This window comes from Emys orbicularis, chromosome 2, assembly GCF_028017835.1.
Source record: "Emys orbicularis isolate rEmyOrb1 chromosome 2, rEmyOrb1.hap1, whole genome shotgun sequence".
NCBI classification, from domain to species: Eukaryota; Metazoa; Chordata; order Testudines; family Emydidae; genus Emys; species Emys orbicularis.
Genome location: NC_088684.1, coordinates 4,254,954 through 4,278,502, shown reverse-complemented (window position 1 = coordinate 4,278,502; position 23,549 = coordinate 4,254,954). Strand labels below are relative to the sequence as shown.

Below are 23,549 nucleotides of genomic sequence, written 5' to 3'. Positions count from 1 at the left end.
TCTTTTCCCCCCTCCTGCGTGTGACCAGCCTGAGACCCTCCCTTCCCCCGTCATGTGGGACCAGCCCAAGACCTCCCCTTCCCCCCGCCATGCGCAGGGTCAGCCTGAGGCCCCCCTCTACCCCCTGCACATGGGACTGGCCCAAGACCCCCTGCCTCCCACCCATGTGCGGGGCTGGCCTGGCCCGAGCCGCTCTCCAGAACCCTCCCTCCCATGCAGGGCTGGAGTTGCCCCTTGCCCCCCCGGCCCTGCACAATCCTCCATGCCCCATTAGGGGTTGCACCCTACTGGGACAGCTGGGACAGGGCTTAAAAAAGGGACTGTCCCAGCCAAAACGGGACATGTGGTTCCTCCTAACTAGCATATCGCGATGCACAGTTAGGGAATGGAAGTGAGTAGGTTGAAATGGATACATTTGTGTTCAAAATCAGCAGTGGTAAACCTTCAGGAACCCAATGTGCTTCAGCAAATACAGGAGAATCTGCTGCAACAGTGGACGATCCGACCGCTGAAACTGCTACCATGAGTTTTGATACCAGCGAGAGCAAACAAAACACAAAAGGAAAACGAGGCAAAGGAAACTACAGCGTGACATGTTCTTGGACATAGCTGTATAGAAAAATATAACCGTCTCCAGTGTCGTTTTTAAAAACTGAGGGGAATGAACATTTGCGCGCTATGCTTCAAGAGTACTGCAAATTTATATGAATCCTTCTCACTGTACCTGTATCATCCTGCACTGCGGAACGCTCATTCTCCAGCTTCAGAAGACTTAAAAATGATCTCCGGTCATTAATGGGACAGATGCGACTGAATCATGTGGCTGTCCTTAACATGCATCAAGACCATAGCAGGGAACTAGATGTAAATAAGATTGCTGACCGTTTCATCCAGAAAGCTACAGAGAGACGTAATGTCTTTCAACTGTGACGTTAGTGAAGACCGCTTGTAGGTGAGTGCGGTGATTTTAATGTACTGTAATTCATGATCATGTAATTATATAGTTTGTTACTATTTTAATAATGGTTAAATAGGTCAGATACCAATGATAGACTCATATTCAATAACTAGAATATTGAAGAAGTGTATAAATATGTTGAAAATAGCCTTCCCCAAAACTGGCAGAGCTCCCCCCAACACACACCTCTTCAAAAGCACTCATCCGCAAAAGCAAAAGTCAGCCTCTCCAGATGTAAGAACCATGTGAACAGCAGCATGTCCCATGCTGCTTCCCAACCTATCTTTCCCTATCCCTCCAGAGGGAAGCAGGTGCTTTCTGCCTCTAGATGTCACTCTCCACCATCTTTTCTTTCTCTCCTTCTATTTTTCTTTCTCCAAGATCCTGCAATTTTTTTTTTAAATTCCTTTCTGATCTCTTTCCGGCCATGTGTGATTGCAGTTTCCTCTGGGCGTCCATTTCACCAGCCTGAAATTAATCAGCAGCGAGAGGGAGAGAGAGAAAAGGGGGGAGAAACCCCCCTTGTCATCTTGATCCCCAAGCAGAAGCAGAGCAGCAGCCCCCAGGAATTCACCCCAATACTCCCTCGCCAGGATCTGCAGGCGGGCTCCCTGACTGTGATCTGCTGGAGCAGGGGGAACCCCACATCCTCCAGATTCCCTACTGGACCAACTCCCCTTCATTCCTCCCCAGGATCCGCAGGAAAAGCCACCAGGAGATCGCCTGTCCCTCCTCCACTCCAGCCCTCCCCACCCCCAGTTTGGAGGAGCTTGCTCTTTGCTGGCTGAGGGGGAATTCTCTGAATCTGGCTGGACAGCTTTTTTACTTTGAAGCCTCTGGGCTTCTTTCCTCCATCTCTTCCACCGCTGACAGTAAAACCCAGCCTCGCAGAGCTCTACAAGGGACTGTCCCTCCATGCCACCCTGCAGCACCAACAGCATGGATTTTGTGTGTGTAAAGGGGCTACTGTAATTTCAGCCTCCTGGACCTGCCCTGGTTGGATTATTTTTGATAGCTCTGATTTGAAAAGCAGCCACCAAGCCTGCCTGCCTGCCTGATCATTCACTGCTGCAGCTGTATTACAGCAGGGAAGCCTCATTCCTGGGTTGCAGAGAGAGAAGGTTGCAGGATCCTTCAATCCCACCCCCTTCCTCTTTCCACAGCTCCGAGGAGAGTCCTGGCTCTTTGCAGCATATGTGGTGCAGCAGAGGGGAAGCCAGCACTAGTAGCCACTGCAGCAAAGGAAGCACTTGTCTCGGGTGATTTGGGGGAAAGGAATTGAAAATAAGAGGGTAGATTTTGTTTCCGAGGGTCTGGGCTTCATTTCCCAAACGCTCGTTCCTTTCATGCATGACACGGATCCTGCTCTGTGATTCCTTCAGGCGATGGCCATGCAGTAAAGATGTCAGTGTCCAGGCTGAACAGTGTCAATGGGTTTTTGGAGGACTCCAGGATGGAGGTTGGGGACATGGGGAGGATCCTCAGGAGTTTGGAAATTGGGACCGTGCTGACCTTGTTCTACCAAAAAAAGTCCCAGAGGCCAGAGAGGAGGACGTTTCAGGTGAAGCTGGAGACCAGGCAGATCATTTGGAGCCGGACGCCTGAGAAAGTGGAAGGAGACAGTGAGTATATTCCGCATCGCAGCGTGAACCAAGAAAATGTCTATCTCTAAAGCTGACTGTCAAATGCCTCTCACTAGGGGAGCTGGGCTTGGTGCAGCTCACTCCAAGAGTCCAGGAAAAGCCAAGCTGAATGCATTGGCTTGTAAATCTTTGTGGAGAGGCAGCCTGGCCTAGTGGATTGAGAACCTAGGAACTCCCCTATTCGAGCTCTGGCTGGGCTCTGCCAGTGACTTGCTGCATGGCCATGGGCAAGTCTCTAGATCTTAGCCTGTAAAATGGGGATGGTGGCTTTTGTGAGGGTTCACTGGTTAACATTTGTAAAGCTCTTTGAAAAGTGCTATTTACGTGTTATGTTTTATCAATCGCTACGGTGATGGCGGCTTAATGATCGGTCATAGCACCGTTATTCTAAGGAATGGTACGAACTTTACTGGCGGTACCAACCATGTGCCCAGGGATTGTTTCACTGGCCACAGAGAAGCCGCAACCTCTGGAGCGGAATGTGGCATCTGTTTCGCTGCAACAGTCAGTGAAGAAGAATGCAGTATGTAAGCGCAGGGGGATTTAGGTCAGGAGCATGTAGTTACTTGAGTAGGGAGGTGGCCAGGACACCAGGGTTAACACTCCCTCCCTGACAAAAAGCACCAGGAGATCATTAATAATCACAAATGGCCGTGACCTTTGTTTACATAGCATCCTAAAGAGGGCTCCTCCAGCAGCACTCTGTCTCCTAGCACCACCCCGGGGCACTGGTTCTGCGCCGGGGAAGAGCGCCACTTACTTCACCAGCAACACACCCCTTCCTGCAGTGGCCCGAGTTTTCTCCTTGGAGGTTTTCCACTCAAGCCGTGACCTAGCCCAGCCATGTTTAGCACATTGTGCCTGAGCAGATGACTGCGTGAAGGGGCTGGGCTCCTCTTTTCACCTGCCTCCCATTTATTTTTCACTAAGTTCCCTCGTCTCACTCAACCACCACAATCCCCATCCTCTCCCTTGGCAGCTCCATACTTACAGCCTGCATAGCACATGCAGCCACTCTGTCGTCTCTTCCTTTCTGATTGCCCTTGGCATCACGGCGGCAATTCCACTGAAGATAATGGAGTTGACAGGGGTGAGCATGTGGTGTTTTCCTGCTTTGCCTCATTTATGCCCTTCCCTGTGCTTTAACCCACCCTTCTTCTTTCTAGTCCCTTCCACTCTGCTTGCCCTCTCATCTTTGGGGGGGGGGAGGGTACTCGCAGCTCAGCATGGGGGATTCACTCTTGTAGCGCATGTTACTACTAAGGGGAATTGTGTGGCTCGTGCAGAGTTCAGAAGATAATACTTGTTCATCTGCCTCCTGTGTGTTGCTTACTCAGGGTCTAATTCATCAGCAGCAGAAGAGGCAGGTATTTTCCCTCTGTCATGCTTTAAATGGCCAATCCTATCCCTTATTCTTGAGAAGTGGTTGCAGCCAGCCATGATTTTACCCAGGAAATCAGCATATGGTTATGGAGATAACACTAACCCTCCACATGGAAAGCCCCACTGGGTATGGAATCCCGTTAATGTGCAGTTATCCTCTGAAAAGTGGCTGTGGAAGAATGATCCCTTCTTACTCAGCAGATCTGCTCCCCCTGGGTATATCAAAGTCAGAGCTACTTGCTTTAGTGACAAAAATGTTTTCTACTTTTATTCCTATCAGTCCTTTAGACCCAACACAGCTCTGGGAGAGGGAGCTGGAGTCATGCATCAACAGAATTGTTTAAGTTCCAGTTGCAGGGTCAACTGTGTATCTTCGTTGCTTTCATATCCTGCCTTAGTTATATCTTTACAACCCTACTGCCCTCAATGGGGTTGCACAGGTATAACTGAAGGCATAATTTGAAAACAGTGAAATTACACAGGTGTGAGGACAACATTTAGCCTGAAGAGTCATTATCACTGCTGATGATGCATGAACCAAAAAGAACCCAGCTTGACTCTCAGATCCCAGGGCAGAAGATAGAAAAACATTTTTTTACTTGGAAATGTATAGAATTTGTTCTGGACTCGCTGAGAGATGAAAAATATGGATTCCTTTTTATGGTGATTTTTGAGCGCAGAGATGTGCTTTAATGGTCAATTGGATATTTGCAAAATGATGCAACATTGAACAGATCACAGTGCTAATTAATCCACCCATAAACCAGCCATAGGTGGTATGTAAGTAATAATAACCCAAGTTTATTAATGGCGAAACAGGTACAGAAAGACTTGGGCCTTAACTTTCCAAAGTGTCCAATCATTTTGGGTGCCCAACTTGAGACATGTAGAGTGAAATCCTGGCCCCACTGAAGTCAAGGGGAGTTTTGCTCTTGACTTCAATGGAGCCAAGATTTTCCCCCAAGAGTCTCACTTTCAGAGATGCTGAAAACCTACAATCCTAAGTAAAGTCAATGGGAACTTCTAGCCTTTGTTTGCCAGAAGTTGGGAGTGGACGACAGGGAATGGGTCAGTCTCGCTTTTTGAATCTGTCCTGCCTTGTTTCCAATCAGTCTGAGAACCCCGCTTTGTTCATGGGTTTTATCCCACAGAATGGTGCCCTCAGTGTCTGATACAAATCAATCCCCTACCTCCAGCTGGGAGATGTGGAAGGAATTGGCATCACTAAAACCAATGAGTCCCTAACTTTTGAAATGGGGAGCAGGAGGGTGAGTTGGGGACTTCCAAGGCCATGAAAGAACCACAGCCTGCTCCATTTGATTTTCCAGAATAATTCTTGGCCTGTCATTAAAACCTTGTCTACACTTGTTGCCGTGTGTAGCGTATGCTGGAGCTTTTCCCCACTGTCTTCCCCCACCAGAGCCTTTCACTGCAGTGGGGAAAGGCTCCATCAGCAGGGAGGCAGCCGGACACTCCACTGCTAAAAATAGCAGCATAGACAATGGAGGTGCTGTTTGGGGACGTAGAGAGCCATGTAGGGTATATACTCTAAGGTTCTGGCATGTCTTTACTTGTCTAAACGGTGCCTCGCTGTCTACACAGCTACTGACACCCGTACTTTGGGGGCATGCAGTGTAGGTACGCTGCATGCTGCCATAAGTGTAGACATTGCCTAAGAGTGTCTTCCCTTTTAGGGTCTCAAAGCACTTTGCAGCTGATCCTTGTGGCCCTCCTGGGAGGTGAGCCAGTAGCGTTAGCCCCACTACACACAGAGCATGAGAGACTCAGCCATGGTCACACAGCGAGTCAGTGGCAGAGTCCAGAATCAAACCCAGCTCCCCCGGAATCCCAGCCCTCCCCACTAGTCACTTGATCACACAGTCTGCAGATCAGGCTTCCAAACAACCTTCTCTCGATTGCCATGTAGGTGAGATTTCAAGAAAGAAGTACCAAAGAGAGACTCTCGCATCTGCTTGGCCAGCTATTGGTAGCATGACTATATTCTAGCACTGAAGTGGTGATTTATAGCATGGGCAGCAGTAGATTGCTCTAGAGCCCCTGTTTTTGGCAACTGAAGCAATAGCATCAGTGTCGTAAAAGACCCATTGCTGTTCTGACAAGCATTGGAAAGCCCCTTCATAGCACAGGTTTCACCATGTGGAACTGATTAACCACAAACTTCCAATATCCCACTGCTGTTACCTGGACCACGAGCAACCACCAGACCTAAGCAACTTTACTTAGAAAACGCAGATAAAAATTAAATCTCCAGTACCCTTCTCCGAATTGGTAGCTGGTAACCTCCTCCTATCTCTCCTGTTCAAACAAACATATGCGTTCCCTTACCACACAGAGAATGGGATTACTGTCTGTTTGTGCACAGTAAAGATCCTTCCCTGTTTGCTTGCTTGTATGTGGGCAGTGTTGTCTAGTGATTAGAGGAAAGGACAGAGTCAGGCTTCCCAGATTCAATTCCCAGTATTGCCAGTGACTCACCTGTGACCGATGGGCAAGTCACTTATCCTTTCTGTGCCTCAATGTCCCCATCTATACAATAGGGCCAGTAAAACCCGTCTCACAGGGACAGCTGGCATCTTGATCATAGTAACAAATTCCTCTTACATGATGACCTGTCATTGGCCCCTAAAGTGATGCTGGGACATGTGAACTTCCCATGAGATGACCCCAGGAGAAAAGGGAAGATCTCACCACTCTTAAGAGAGATGGCCATCCCAGGGCAGCTGCTCAGCTTAAGGAACGTTTGCAGAGCACTTGATCTTGAGATGAAAGAAGCTGCATGTTATTCCCTGCATACACAATAGGTAACTGCCCTATGGGCAGTGGAACGTCTACTGATTTTGCTTATGGCTCAGGTCCTATTTTACAGGAACTATTGGCATCAGTGTTATTGTGGAAACCGGGGGGATGGCGGGCCTAAGCCTGCCTACAGCTAAAGGCCCTCCCCCATAGCCAGGCCACAAGTAATGGCGGGGGACAACAGATGAAAACACAGGGGCACGAGTGGGCTCAGAGGGTAATAATGAGGGATCCAGAGGGGGACACCAATCAGAGAACCCCAGACAGTGCCCACTGCTCTTCAGAGGCATCTAGGGAGTCAGCAGACACCGCCCAGAGGAATTCTGCTCTGATGCGTGGCTGTACAAGGGATAGGGTGACCAGACAGTAAGTGAAAAATCGTGACAGGGGGTGGGGGGCAATAGGAGCCTATATAAGACAAAGCCCCAAATATCAGGACTGTCCCTATAAAATCGGGACATCTGGTCACCCTAACAAGGGACTGGAAATAGGCCACGCAGTCACCGAGGGTCACCCCCCTCCCCCATCCAGCTTCCTTCTCCTGGTATGATGGACAGCCGACTTGGCCAGCCCCAGGAGGAGGCTAACAAGGAGGTTTCATGACTTTGTGGGGCCACAGATGATGACATCAGTGTAGAGAGGCAGTGCCCTTTCTGATTTGGTACCGTTTTTTAAGACCTTGATGTGCTTTCCTCACCATCAACAGTGGAAAAATAGTCTCGCCCTGTTGTTGAGAGACATAGGGCGTGTCTGCTGTTATGAGGAAGTTACAGCCTCAAGTTTTGGCAGAGGAGCTCAGGGAACCAACACGATTTATCTATCTAAGCACACACCTTGTCAGGCCACTGATCCGTGTGGTTAGGTCTCCCATTCCAAAGCGGGTGAAAACAGTTGTAAATCTTCAGCCAAGTGACTCTGTATAATCCAGATCATTTTTAGTTTATCAAAAGGGAATTGGAACGACTGGGTAGAGAACTTGCTGGCTCCCCTTTGCATTTAGTCCCAGCGCCATGCCTTAAAGCCAAGCATGCAATTACAAATAAAGCAGGGCTGTGCTCAGCCAACTGCTACAGAGAAAGGGATCAGGGCTCCAAATCTCCCCATCACACCTATTTCACGACGGTTCCCCTGACTCGCTGCTGTGTGCAGAGTATATTTAATCGTTGGAAAGTTCAATTCTCTAGTTGTCAAGATGGTTTCCTGCTTGCACAGCCAGGGCTATTTAAATAGTTTTCTTTCTTATGGATGTTGCCAAGATCTTGTTCCCTCCCCTTTCAGTCCCATCCTGACACTTTTAAATCTACCATCGATATGGTGATCAACTTGTAAAGGAATGAATGAGGCATCTTGTAGGCCACCTGATGAATTTATTAACTGGATAAGCAGGCAAAGCAATGCTGCTCTGTATGGAAATAAAGGCATGCATGCTTTAAAGCAGAAGACCCTTTGCTATTGGAGACTAATTACACAGTCAGTTAACCCAGATGGAACTCATGCTGTTTCTTATCATATAAATGTGTCCACGTGCTTCCACATGTCTGGGGCTTCAAGCCTCAGCTGTGCCTAAGTTGTCCCAAAGCAGTTAGCCATCAACCACGAGGAAACCTGGAGAATAAGAAGGGTACAATCCAGACTGAGTAGCTGTGTCACCCTTGCCCTTTACGATGCCTTGCCGCTGTAGCCTCCAGCTACATATATAGATAGATAGATAGATTCATAGATTCTAGGACTGGAAGGGACCTCGAGAGGTCATCGAGTCCAGTCCCCTGGCCTGATGGCAGGACCAAATACTGTCTAGACCATCCCTGACAGACATTTATCTAACCTACTCTTAAATATCTCCAGAGATAGAGATTTCACAATCTCCCTAGGCAATTTATTCCAGTGTTTAACCACCCTGACAGTTAGGAACTTTTTCCTAATGTCCAACCTAAACCTCCCTTGCTGCAGTTTAAGCCCATTGCTTCTTGTTCTATTCTTAGAGGCTAAGATGAACAAGTTTTCTCCCTCCTCCTTATGACACCCTTTTAGATACCTGAAAACTGCTATCATGTCCCCTCTCAGTCTTCTCTTTTCCAAACTAAACAAACCCAATTCTTTCAGCCTTCCTTCATAGGTCATGTTCTCTAGACCTTTAATCATTCTTGTTGCTCTTCTCTGGACCCTCTCCAATTTCTCCACATCTTTCTTGAAATGCGGTGCCCAGAACTGGACACAATACTCCAGTTGAGGCCTAACCAGCGCAGAGTAGAGCGGAAGAATGACTTCTCGTGTCTTGCTCACAACACACTTGTTAATGCATCCCAGAATCATGTTTGCTTTTTTTGCAACAGGATCACACCGTTGACTCATATTTAGCTTGTGGTCCACTATAACCCCTAGATCCCTTTCTCCCGTACTCCTTCCTAGACAGTCTCTTCCCATTCTGTATGTGTGAAACTGATTGTTCCTTCCTAAGTGGAGCACTTTGCATTTGTCTTTATTAAACTTCATCCTATTTACCTCAGACCATTTCTCCAATTTGTCCAGATCATTTTGAATTATGACTCTATCCTCCAAAGCAGTTGCAATCCCTCCCAGTTTGGTATCATCTGCAAATTTAATAAGCGTACTTTCTATGCCAATATCTAAGTCGTTGATGAAGATATTGAATAGATCCGGTCCCAAAACAGACCCCTGCGGAACCCCACTTGTTATACCTTTCCAGCAGGATTGGGAACCGTTAATAACTACTCTCTGAGTATGGTTATCCAGCCAGTTATGCACCCACCTTATAGTAGCATCATCTAAGTTGTATTTGTCTAGTTTATTGATAAGAATATCATACGAGACCGTATCAAATGCCTTACTAAAGTCTAGGTATACCACATCCACCGCTTCTCCCTTATCCACAAGACTCGTTATCCTATCAAAGAAAGCTATCAGATTGGTTTGACATGATTTGTTCTTTACAAATCCATGCTGGCTATTCCCTATCACCTTACCCTTTGGGGGGGAGGGATAGCTCAGTGGTTTGAGCATTGGCCTGCTAAACCCAGGGTTGTGAGTTCAATCCTTGAGGGGGCCACTTGGGGATCTGGGGCAAAATCAGTACTTGGTCCTGCTAGTGAAGGCAGGGGGCTGGACTTGATGACCTTTCAAGGTCCCTTCCAGTTCTAGGAGATGGGATATCTCCATTAATTATTATTATTATTACCACCTTCCAAGTGTTTGCAGATTATTTCCTTAATTACTTGCTCCATTATCTTCCCTGGCACAGAAGTTAAACTAACTGGTCTGTAGTTTCCTGGGTTGTTTTTATTTCCCTTTTTATAGATGGCCACTATATTTGCCCTTTTCCAGTCTTCTGGAATCTCTCCTGTCTCCCATGATTTTCCAAAGATAATAGCTAGAGGCTCAGATACCTCCTCTGTTAGCTCCTTGAGTATTCTAGGATGCATTTCATCAGGCCCTGGTGACTTGCAGGCATCTAACTTTTCTAAGTGATTTTTTAACTTGTTCTTTTTTTATTTTATCTTCTAAACCTTCCCCCTTCCCATTAGCATTCACTATGTTAGGCATTCCTTCAGACTTCTCGGTGAAGACCGAAACAAAGAAGTCATTAAGCCTCTCTGCCATTTCCAGTTAGCCCGTTTAAAAAACTAGAGCTTCAGGTTGATGATGTCCTTTTAAACAGAAGAGACACAATAAACCGCGAGAAGACACCATAAAAACACTTTCCTGGGCAGCAGCCGTCAATGGTGGAGCACTAAACCTACAAGGAAATTAACTGCAAAGCAGTTACCTCTGAAATTAACCTCTTGCTGTTAGCTTGGAGGATTTCCCAGCAGGACTTCTGCTGCGCACAAGTGAGCACCCCTCCACCACTGCCAGGAATCCAGGAGTTAAATTGTTACACAACAAGAATACTGGCTTTTTTTATACAAACAATGAGTTCTGTATTGCACAGAATTGTGGGCCAAATTCTTAGTCACAGAACTGATCCCACCAGGGATGGCGATTGCTGATCCAAGAAGAGCCCTACTGCAGAGCTTTGTTGGCCTTTTCCACTGTCCCCTTTGGGCTCAGTGTCCCTCTCAGTACTCAGCCTCCTTCTCCCCTTGGTTACTGGGGTTCATGCCTCCCTCCCGCACCACCCCAGTGACATTGGAGGGTAGCCCGGTCCCATCCTCTGCCCTGAGCCTCATACAGAGGAGCAGCCACTCCAGCCCAGGACTGCCTGCCCAGCTTGTTGGGTTCACAGCCTCCTTCCCTGTCCCCAGTGCTTAACTTGTGCCAGGGCTGAGCCCCGGCACCTCTAGGCTTGGCAGTTCATAGCCCCGGCACCTCTGTGCTTGCTGCATCCATTATCAATGTAACAAAATTGGTTGAGCCCCGGCACCTCCTTCATTACGAATTAAGAACGGCCTATTGCTCCTACTGGTTAGCTCTCCCCAAGCACAACACAGGCCACAACTCCCAGCTTCTCTCTAGCAAGGCATCCCACTGGTCTTGCTTCAATGAGCCCCTCTTGGGCTCTTGGCCCAACTTCCCCTGCACAGGGAGCTTGACTAGTCCCGTTCCAGCTGCTCTTCCCCAGGGCAGCTGTCCTTCTACCCTCTATGGAGAATTAGGTCCTGATCTTTCCCAGGCTAAGGGAAAGGAATGGGGGGGGGGGAGCCCCTTTTTACAGCAGGCGCTACTTCCAGCATGCAGTCACATGACCCTCAATCCCCTGACCCAGGAGCTGGTCTGCCACACTTGGAGGAACTTCCCTGAGGGTTGGGAAGTGGCAAAAGCAATCCCCTATATTAGAGAAAGAATGGGTCATGACAGACAAGGCAGGGGACTATAGATCCATGAGTTAACATCAGCGAGGCATTGTTACTAACCTATGAAGGCTATGAACAGGCATATTTGGAGTGGGGCAGAGGGAAGCAGCTTTTAACTCTTCTGAAATACATTGGAACAAGAGGATTTTCTTCTTTCTCTTTGTGATGAGGTAGACTGGGGGTGGAGGAGCGGGAGAGTAAAACCCTGGCTAAAAATAGGGCAGGTTAGAATCTCTGCTTGGAAACAGTCTTCCAGGATGTGGTGGGAGAATGTCTCAAAAAGGCTGGTTTGGTGAACAGGACACTGGGAAGATGAAAATCATGTATTTAAAGTACCGTACTTCTCCTTCCACCCCCAACTAATAACATTTTAGAGCAGTTGTTCTCAGACTGTGGTCTGTGGAGCCCACCCCAGCAGGTCACACGATGAAGCATGTTGAGAAGCAAGCAGTGCAGGATTGGGGTATTGGGAAGGAATCTGACTATGCAAAAGGATCTCTCATTACAGGATCTGCTTGTCTTACACAACAGCCCACAGAATGAAAATGCTGGAGAACCAGCAGGTTAGACTGTTCAGCTAGGAAGGGTTATTCAAATCTAGTTTGCTTTTTCCCTATTGCTGCTGGTTGTTTGTTTCCCTCAGTTGGGACAGTGAAACTCCACTAGTCCCTTTCACTTTTGTTTCTAGTCAGTTTCACTTTCTGGTTCTCCTGCCATAGCCCAGGGCTGTTTCCAGAAAAACACAAAACCAAACACTGTATTTCAATTAATTCTTTTAACTCACAGTCGCACTCCTAGTCAGATGGTTTTGTGAGCCACTTTATTTGACACAAACCCAGAATGCTGGGCTTACACCAGCTGACAGTCTCTTTAAGAGCAGCCTGTTTCAGTTCAGGCACAGAAGGTCACATGTAACCGGCCTGCTAGGGTTTGCTGCGAACGTTAGGGCTAGGATAGAAAAGGGAAAGTCCGTGGGTTTCGTGGGCTTAAATTTTCAGAAAGCATTTAATAATCATTATTTATGTTAGCAATTAGGATTGGATTGTTAATTATTACTAGCACTTACATGCCTGCTATCTTTTGATATCTATAAATGGGGACATCTGGGGAGGAAAAATAGAGCTGTTTTTTAACTTCACTGAACCAGGAGGAAATGTTTAATGTTATTTTCAGTAAGGACTCCCTGAGCATAGAAAGGAGCTGGATCAGACCCCTCCCATGCAGAATGGAGGTGTAGCTACCTTCTCAGGCTAGGTCTACACTACAGCGGGGGTCCGACCTAAGATACGCAACTTCAGCTACGTGAATACCGTAGCTGAAGTTGCGTATTTTAGGTCGGCTTACCTGGCTGTGAGGACGGGGGAAAGTCGACCGCTGCCACCGACTCCGCTGCCGCCGACTCCGCTGCCGCCTCTTGCCGTGGTGGATTTCCGGAGTCGACGGCAGAGCAATCAGGGATCGATTTTATCGCGTCTTCACTAGACGCGGTAAGTCGATCCCCGATAGACCGATTGCTACCCGCCAGATCGGCGAGTAGTGAAGACAAAGCCTCAGCTACCTCCTCATTTTCACCCAACTTCTGCAAGTGGGGAGGTCTCAGGCTGAGGCAGCAAGATTTTTCATATCATCCACAGAGGCCCAGCCACAGCTGTGCCCAGGGAGAAGCGGATTCCGGTCAGAGCAATTACTTCTGGCCGCTTTGCATTGAGGTTTTCTCCTAATGGATAAAGGAAGCTCTCTGGTTCTTTTAGTGTTGATAAAAGCAGCAGGTCAGGCCTTTTACAGTGGCTGGTCCAGCATTACACCCATATGTAAGCCATGTTGTGTATATATTTAAAGCACTCTTTGTAATGTACTGGATCCCATTAGAAGAGAAAGGGATGATTACAGCTGGAATTGGATTCCTGGATGTTTTAATAGCTGGGACCCTTGAGATAATGTAGGGGGGAGTTGGAGACATATTTCTGACATTATCTCTGAAAATCCAATGCAGATGTTGGTTTCCAGGAAATTGAGAATGGTATCGTACTGTGGGGATATGCGGCTCTGGGTACAGAAAAAGAGATGCATCTAGCGCTGTTTATTCACGCCTAGCTTGTCTCATTATTTATTATTAGTTACACCTCTACCCCGATATAACGCTGTCCTCGGGAGCCAAAAAATCTTACCGCGTTATAGGTGAAACCGCGTTAAATCGAACTTGCTTTGATCCGCCGGAGCGCGCAGCCCTGCCCCCCCCCATCCCCCCCGGAGCGCTGCTTTACCACGTTATATCCGAATTCGTGTTATATCGGGTCGTGTTATATCGGGGTAGAGGTGTATTTATTATTACAATAGGATCTAGAGGCCCCATCTGAGATTGGAGCCTGATCGTGCTGGGCACTGTACAAACACTTAATAACAGACAGCACATCCTTAACTGTGCCCCCATAGGGTTTCCAGCACTTCCTTTCCCAAACGTCCCTCCTCCCACGGCCATGAACGGGCAGAGTTAAGGTTCCAGTTTGTGGTCTGTAGTGTGTGATGGTTGTGCCATTTGTGAAGTCTGTGTCCCTGGGTGGATGAGAAGAGGATATGTATGTACTGTTAGGTTGCTTAGGTTTTCATTTCTTTGCCTTGGTGGTTCTGTGGTAGGTGTGTTGTGTGCAGACCAGCCTTAACTGATCCATAGTGCAGTGATTTGGTTGAGTTCATCCCCCTTGCTCTTAGCAGGATCATTCCCTACAGTCTGAGCCCAAGGATTTTGTCCTTTTTTAAAGGACACAGGGGCTGGGGCTGGAGAGACTGTTCCACAGCCAAACATTGGCTCTGTGAGAAGGTTTGATCTGATTGGGGAGTTTTCCTAAAGCTATCACAGTGTTGTCAGCCCCAAGCTGAGTCAGGCTCCAAAAAATCATGAGATTGGCTTAAAAATCATGACATTAAAAAAAAGTACTATTCTTTGTATTTGTTCTTTGGGATTTGAACCATCTGGGTCACAGTTTCAAGCCTTTCACACAACCAAGGGGGCTAGAAACATGCTTATTTTAAAAAATGAAAGCTGGGAGTCTCACATCATCACATGCCACCAGGAGCTGGAGCTTTAAGAAAGCCACCAAATATTGTGAGACTTGTGAGAATATCATGAGAGTTGGCAATAGTGCAAACAATATGTCCCAGTCCCAGAACAGCTTCCGTATGAGGAATGATTAATAAGACTGGGACTTTTCAGCTTGGAAAAAAATACGACTAAGGGGGGATATGATTGAGGTCTATAAAATCATGACTGGTGTGGAGAAAGCGAATAAGGAAGTGTTATTTACTCCTTCTCATAACACAAGAACTAGGGGTCACCAAATGAAATTAATAGGCAGCAGGTTTAAAACAAACAAAAGGAAGTATTTCTTCACACGCACAGTCAACCTGTGGAACTCCTTGCCAGAGGATGTTGTGAAGGCCAAGACTATAACAGGGTTCAAAAAAGAACTAGATAAATTCATGGAGGATAGGTCCATCAATGGCTATTAGCCAGGATGAGCAGGGATGGTGTCCCTATCCTCTGTTTGCCAGAAGCTGGGAATGGGCGACAGGGGATGGATCACTTATAGATTCATAGTTTCTAGGACTGGAAGGGACCTCGAGAGGTCATCGAGTTTAGTCCCCTGTCCTCATGGCAGGACCAAATACTGTCTAGACCATCCCTGATAGACACTTGATGATCATTCCCTCTGAACCACCTGGCATTGGCCACTGTCGGATGACAGGATACTGGGCTATATGGACCTTGGGTCTGACCCAGTACGGCCGTTCTTATGTTCTTATTATGTTTGGTTGAGCTCAATTTCCCTTTCTAGATTCCATCCTGTTGCTCCTAGATACACCCTTTTAATTATGCTGAATATTTCCTCTCCTTAGTGTTTACATCCCTCATATGTTTCTGGACTGTAATTCTCTCCCCTTCCGTTATCATATTGTTTCTCTTACTCTTTCTTCATAAGCCAACACCTCACTCCCTGATCATTTTCGTGAAACGTTGTACTAGACAACATCAGCAGTGTAACAGTGCAAAAAAAAGCAAGCATCATTCTGAGATGTATTAGCAGGAGTGTTGTAAGCAAGATACAAGAAGTAATTCTTCTGCTCTACTCAGTGCTGATTAGGCCTCAACTGGAGTATTGTGTCCAGTTCTGGGTGCCACATTTTAGGAAAGATGGGTACAAATTGGAGAAAGTCCAGAGAAGAGCAACAAAAATGATTAAAGGTCTAGAAAACATGACCTATGAAGGAAGATTGAAAAAACTGGGTTTGTTTAGTCTGGAGAAGAGAAGACTGAGGGGGGACATGGTAACAGTTTTCAAGTATGTAAAAGGTTGGTACAAGGAGGAGGGAGAAAAATTGTTCTCGTTAACCTTTGTGGATAGGACAAGAAGCAATGGCTGAAATTGCAGCAAGGGCGGTTTAGGTTGGACATTAGGAAAAACTTCCTAACTGTCAGGGTGGTTAAGCACTGGAATAAATTGCCTAGGGAGGTTGTGGAATCTCTGTCACTGGAGATTTTTAAGAGCAGGTTAGACACCTGTCTGGGATGATCTAGATCAGTGGTTCTCAACTCGCAGCCCGTGGGCTGCTTGCGGCCCAATCAGCACACAGCTGCGGCCCATCTGACATCTTCGGGGCCATACAGGTAGTATTGATGCGGCCCACAATGGTAACTAGGTTGAGAACAACTGATCTAGATAATACTTAGTCCTCCTTAAGTGCAGGCAACTGAAGTAGCTCACCTCTCGAGTTCCCTTCCAGTCCTACAATTCTATTCTATGATCTGCAGGAGACTCTGCCATGAGCAAGGATGGTCCAGTTGTTAAGGTGTTAGCCTGATACTTCTGAGGCCTGGATTTGGCCCCTGCTTCACCACAGACTTGCTGTGTGACCTTAGGCAAATCACTTAGAGGCAGCTCCTCAAAGGTTTTTCAGCACCTGACTCCCATTGATTTCAATGGGTTTTAGGCACTGACATATCTTTGAGCATCTGGGTCTTGGTCTCTACCTTCCCACCTTACAGTGGTGTGTGAGGATAATTAATGACTGTATGCTCCAAAGATGGGACTCGGATAAGTACCTAAGACGGGGAAGTGATAGATTTTTAGTTTTTCAGTTAATTCCCTGGAATCCTAATATCACCTCAGATTATTAAATCCAAATGAGTGTAAAAACAAAGCCAGTCGACTTTCCATCATTCTTGATGTTTGTAGATTTTCCCCTATCATTCAGCTTAGAAAGCAATGCTGATCTGCTTCCCTTTTAAGCCCCAATCCTGCAATCAGATCCATGTGAACACTGAGGTTCTCCCACACAAATCCAGGTGGTACCTTCAGTTCCTGGTTATCATGCCCTAATATAACAACCGCCATTTTGAGCATCACCAGGAATTGAATCTGGTGCTTCCAGACCTAAAGCATGACCCTCTCCAACCTGAGCTGCTAAACTAAATCCCCTAGGTAGGAATTGTAATGGAATCATAACCTCTGTGGATTAGACACTGAGGGGGATGTACAATACATGGACAATGACACTAGTACAGGGGTGGGCAAACTTTTTGGCCGAAGGGCCACATTGGGGTTGCACAACTGTATGGAGGGCCGGGTAGGGAAGGCTGTGCCTCCCCAAACAGCCTGCCCCGCCCCCATCCACCCTCTCCCACTTCCTGCCCCCTGACTGCCCCCCTCAGAACCTCCAACCCATCCAACCTCCCCTGCTCCTTGTCCCCTGACCGCCTCCTCCCGGGACCCCCGCCCCCATCCAACCCCCTCCCCCTCCGCTCCCTGTCCCCTGACTGCCCCGACCCCTATCCGCACCCCCACCTCCTGACAGCCCCCCCAGGACTCCCTCCCCCTATCCAACTGCCCTCTGCTCCTCGTCCCATGACCGCCTCCTCCTGGGACCCCCCGCCCATAACTGCCCCCCGGGATCCCACCCCCTTATCCAACCCCCACCCCCGCTCCCTGCGGGGGAGGGGCTGGGGACTAGGCTCCCCGGCTGGGAGCTCAGGGGCTGGGCAGGACGGTCCCGCGGGCCGGATGTGGCCCATGGGCCGTAGTTTGCCCACGTCTGCGCTAGCACAAGGCTGGTAGATTTTGGGTTCCCAACAACAAATGTTTAAGGTAAAAAAAAAATAAAAAGAAGGAGAGCAAACTCTGTGTTCATTGAGATTTTTACAAATTAACGAAATAATCATTTGATTCAGGCTAAAGCCATTTTTATTTATTACTTCAAGTAAAGTTTGAGCCGCAAATACTGCACAAAATCACCAGTGTCCTTTGGAGAGTCTCTTGCAGGAAAAATAATCTTGTACATCTCCAAATTTCCCCGAATGTAACTCAAAGCTGACATGGGGTATTCATTATGCTGTCTCTCTCTTAGACACACACCACATATTGATAGCTCATCCCATCCAAAAGGCAACAAGCCACTGTTTTATGTCCTCTCCATTCTCCCTGGTGCATTGGCTCCATAACTCCGAGACTTGGTGGCTCCGTGTTAGCAGCACAAAGATCTTCATATGGGGCTAAACAAATAAACTGCTGGCTCTCAGCAATGGTGTGTTGTGAGCTTGATGAGGTGCATTGGCAGGGCTGTGTGTGAGGGGAGGGCCCCAGCCGAAATAGCAGGAGAGGTTGTGGGTCAGGTTCCAGGTTCATGGGCACTAAAAGTCAACACATTTTAAAGGAAAAATCTCAGACTCCCCCCAGGTTTGTGAGTCATAAAATCCTAGACAGTAGAGACTGAAAAACCACCTCTGTGGGCTTGATCCTGTACTCTCTGAAGTCAACGGCAAAGCTCCCATTGACTTGAATGGTGCAGAATCAGGGCCCTCGTCCCCTTTTATTGTATACTAGTCCTCACAGGTGTGTGCAGTTCCTCCCAATTTGATACTCTCAGTGAATGTCACTAATTCAACATGCTAATTTCCCACGTCTTCAAGACCTTCTTTGTAACAATGCAACTTAAAAGGCTCTACGTTTCCAAGTCTTTCTTGTCCTTATAAATTTGAAGCTCTTTCTAATTTCCTGGGATTTAAAAATAAAAATCAGGATTTTGACAGATTACAAATAATAGCATCAGTGCTTCATTTAGGCGGGAATGGACAAACCACCGATGCAGATGCCATAGGAAACCAGAAAGCTTAGAATGAGCAGGCCGAGTTGAAATTCAAATGCCAGATTCTAGCTAAACTAGAATAGTAAACCTCAGCATTGGCATTAGCCACATGTTGTCACTTCCAGCGTGTGTGTGGGGCAGAATAGAAATTTGATCTACCATATGCTCAAAGAGTGCCCTTTTATAGAGTAGGCACAAGCAGCGAAAATAACACACACACACTCCAAACCTTCCTCACAAAACTGGAACTGACACATTTTGGAGGTTTGTGGTGTACAAACCTGCCTCTCCCAATCTTATTGTTTTTCAGTCACTATTAATTAACCATGTTTATTACCGTGGTGCCTAAGGGCCAGCCAAGAATGGGGCCTGATTGTGGCACTAAACATTAAAAAGGTTGTAGAGCAGTTTTTAAACTAGGAGATGGGGGAAAGCCGACTGCTGCAGAGGAGCATGTGGCTCGGACAGAGACTTCTCTTAGAGGAGAGTCTAATGATAGAGAATCTCCAGGTTATAGTCAGGAGCAGAGGATGGAGGAGGATAATGTAAGGGCCAGATCAGACGAGAAACATTCACATAAAAAAGAATCTAACACATCAGAAAAGGGCAGACAAATAAACAGTGACAAGTTTTTAAAGTGCTTGTACACAAATGCTAGAAGTCTAAATAATAAGATGGGTGAAACTAGAGTGTCTCGTGTTAAATGAGGATATTGATATAATAGGTATCACAGAACCTGGTGGAATGAGGATAATCAATGGGACACAGTAATACCAGGGTACAAAATATATCGGAAGGACAGAACAGGCCGTGCAGGGGGAGGAGTGGCACTATATGTGAAAGAAAATGTAGAATCAAATGAAGTAAAAATCTTAAGTGAATCCACATGTTCCATAGAATCTCTATGGATAGAAATTTCATGCCCTAATAAGAATATAACATTAGGGATCTATTATAGACCACCTGACCAGGACAGTGATAGTGACGATGAAATGCTAAGGGAAATTAGAGAGGCTATCAAAATTAAGAACCCAATAATAGTGGGGGATTTCAATTATCCCCACATTGACTGGGAACATTTCACTTCAGGACGAAATGCAGAGATAAAATTTCTCGATACTTTAAATGACTGCTTTATGGAGCAGCTGGTACGGGAACCCACAAGGGGAGAGGCAACTCTAGATTTGGTCCTGAGTGGAGCGCAGGAGCTGTCCAAGAGGTAACTATAACAGGACCGCTTGGAAATAGTGATCATAATACAATAGCATTCAACATCCCTGTGGTGGGAAGAACACCTCAACTGCCCAACACTGTGGCCTTTAATTTCAAAAGGGGGAACTATGCAAAAATGAGGGGGTTAGTTAAACAGAAGTTAAAAGGTACAGTGACTAAAGTCAAATCCCTGCAAGCTGCATGGGTGCTTTTTAAAGACACCATAATAGAGGCCCAACTTCAATGTATACCCCAAATTAAGAAACACAGTAAAAGAACTAAAAAAGAGCCACCATGGCTTAACAACCATGTAAAAGAAGCAGTGAGAGATAAAAAGATTTCCTTTAAAAAGTGGAAGTCAAATCCTAGTGAGGCAAATAGAAAGGAGCATAAACGCTGCCAAATTAAGTGCAAGAATGTAATAAGAAAAGCCAAAGAGGAGTTTGAAGAACGGCTAGCCAAAAACTCCAAAGGTAATAACAAAATGTTTTTTAAGTATATCAGAAGCAGGAAGCCTGCTAAACAACCAGTGGGGCCCCTTGATGATCGAGATACAAAAGGAGCGCTTAAAGACGATAAAGTCATTGCGGAGAAACTAAATGGATGCTTTGCTTCAGTCTTCACGGCTGAGGATGTTAGGGAGATTCCCAAACCTGAGCCGGCTTTTGTAGGTGACAAATATGAGGAACTGTCACAGATTGAAGTGTCACTAGAGGAGGTTTTGGAATTAATTGATAAACTTAACATTAACAAGTCACCGGGACCAGATGGCATTCACCCAAGAGTTCTGAAAGAACTCAAATATGAAGTTGCGGAACTATTATCTAAGGTTTGTAACCTGTCCTTTAAATCGGCTTCTGTACCCAATGACTGGAAGCTAGCTAATGTAACGCCAATATTTAAAAAGGGCTCTAGAGGTGATCCCGGCAATTACAGACCAGTAAGTCTAACGTCGGTACCGGGCAAATCAGTCGAAACAATAGTTAAGAATAAAATTGTCAGACACATAGAAAAACATAAACTGTTGAGCAATAGTCAACATGGTTTCTGTAAAGGGAATTCGTGTCTTACTAATCTATTAGAGTTCTTTGAAGGGGTCAACAAACATGTGGACAAGGGGGATCCAGTGGACATAGTGTACTTAGATTTCCAGAAAGCCTTTGACAAGGTCCCTCACCAAAGGCTCTTAAGTAAAGTAAGTTGTCATGGGATAAAAGGGAAGGTCCTTTCATGGATTGAGAACTAGTTAAAAGACTGGGAACAAAGGGTAGGAATTAATGGTAAATTCTCAGAATGGAGAGGGGTAACTAGTGATGTTCCCCAAGGGTCAGTCCTCGGACCAATCCTATTCAACTTATTTATAAATGATCTGGAGAAAGGGGTAAACAGTGAGGTGGCAAAGTTTGCAGATGATACTAAACTGCTCAAGATAGTTAAGACCAAAGCAGACTGTGATGAACTTCAAAAAGATCTCACAAAACTAAGTGATTGGGCAACAAAATGGCAAATGAAATTTAATGTGGATAAATGTAAAGTAATGCACATTGGAAAAAATAACCCCAACTATACATACTATATGATGGGGGCTAATTTAGCTACAACAAGTCAGGGAAAAGATCTTGGAGTCATCGTGGATAGTTCTCTGAAGATGTCCGCGCAGTGTGCAGAGGCGGTCAAAAAAGCAAACAGGATGTTAGGGATCATTAAAAAGGGGATAGAGAATAAGACTGAGAATATATTATTGCCCTTATATAAATCGATGGTACGCCCACATCTCGAATACTGCGTACAGATGTGGTCTCCTCATCTAAAAAAAGATATACTGGCACTAAAAAAGGTTCAGAAAAGGGCAACTAAAATGATTAGGGGTTTGGAACGGGTCCCATATGAGGAGAGATTAAAGAGGCTAGGACTCTTCAGCTTGGAAAAGAGGAGACTAAGGGGGGATATGATAGAGGTATATAAAATCATGAGTGATGTGGAGAAAGTGGATAAGGAAAAGTTATTTACTTATTCCCATAATACAAGAACTAGGGGTCACCAAATGAAATTAATAGGCAGCAGGTTTAAAACAAATACAAGGAAGTTCTTCTTCACGCAGCGCACAGTCAACTTGTGGAACTCCTTACCTGAGGAGGTTGTGAAGGCTAGGACTATAATAGCGTTTAAAAGAGAACTGGATAAATTCATGGTGGTTAAGTCCATTAATGGCTATTAGCCAGGATGGGTAAGGAATGGTGTCCCTAGTCTCTGTTTGTCAGAGGGTGGAGATGGATGGCAGGAGAGAGATCACTTGATCATTGCCTGTTGGTCCACTCCCTCTGGGGCACCTGGCATTGGCACTGTCGGTAGACAGGATACTGGGCTAGATGGACCTTTGGTCTGACCCGGTACGGCCGTTCTTATGTTCTTACGTTCTTATGTTATGTGCTAGGTACTGTGCAAACACAGAGTCCACATGAGACAGTCCATGCCACAAAAAGCTTATACTGTAAATAGACAAGACAGACACAGGGTCGGGGAAGAGATAGAACACGCATTCTTGTGGCTCGCTGAACTTCTGGGTTCTGGACAGGATGAAAAGCAAAGATACCACAATAGAAGCTTGCACCCTACCTTGCTCAAAAGAGCTTATTATTAGGGCTGTTGATTAATCGCAGTTAACTCACACGATTCACTCAAAAAAAAGTAATCGCGATTAAAAAAAGTAATCGCGATTAAGCGCAGTTTTAATTGCACTGTTAATAGAATACCAATTGAAATGTATTAAATATTTTGGATGTTTTTCGACATTTTCATGTACATTGTATTCTGTGTTGTAATTGAAATCAAAGTGTATATTTTTGTATAACAAATATTTGCACTGTAAAAACGATAAACAAAAGAAATAGTATTTTTCAATACACCTCATACAGGTATTGTAGTGCAATCTCTTTGTCATGAAAGTGCAACTTACAAATGTAGATTTTTTTTGTTACATAACTGCATGCAAAAACAAAACAATGTAAAACTTCAGAGCCTACAAGTCCACTCAGTCCTACTTCTTGTTCAGCCAATCGCTAAGACAAACAAGTTTGTTTACAATTACAGGAGATAACGCTGCCCTCTTCTTATTTACAATGTCACCAGAAAGTGAGAACAGGCATTTGCATGGCACTTTTGTAGCTGGCATTGCAAGGTATTTACGTGACAGATATGCTAAACAATCGTATGCCCCTTCATGCTTCAGCCACCATTCCAGAGGACATGCTTCCATGCTGATGACGCTCATTAAAAAATAATGCATGAATTAAATTTGTGACTGAACTCCTTGGGGGAGAATTGTATGTCTCCTGCTCTGTTTTAACTGCATTCTGCCATATATTTCATGTTATAGTAGTCTCGGATGATGACCCAGCACATGTTAATTTTAAGAACACTTTCACTGTAGATTTCACAAAATGCAAAGAAGGTACCAATGTGAGATTTCTAACCAACCCAAGGTTTAAGAATCTGAAGTGCCTTCCAAAATCTGAGAGGGACAAGGTGTGGAGCATGCTTTCAGAAGTCTTAAAAGAGCAACACTCCAGTGAGGAAACTACAGAACCC

The 23,549-nt window shown here is 45.9% G+C and overlaps 1 protein-coding gene across 1 annotated transcript in view; it reads left to right on the top strand.

Annotated features, from left to right (window-relative positions):
• The first annotated feature begins 2,360 nt into the window (after positions 1–2,360).
• Positions 2,361–23,549, top strand: part of LOC135874120 (1-phosphatidylinositol 4,5-bisphosphate phosphodiesterase gamma-1-like) — a 78,357-nt gene continuing 57,168 nt past the window's right edge. The window contains exon 1 of the mRNA XM_065398826.1: positions 2,361–2,580. Within this exon, the coding sequence (XP_065254898.1) occupies positions 2,361–2,580 (220 nt within the window). The remainder of the gene's footprint in view (positions 2,581–23,549) is intronic.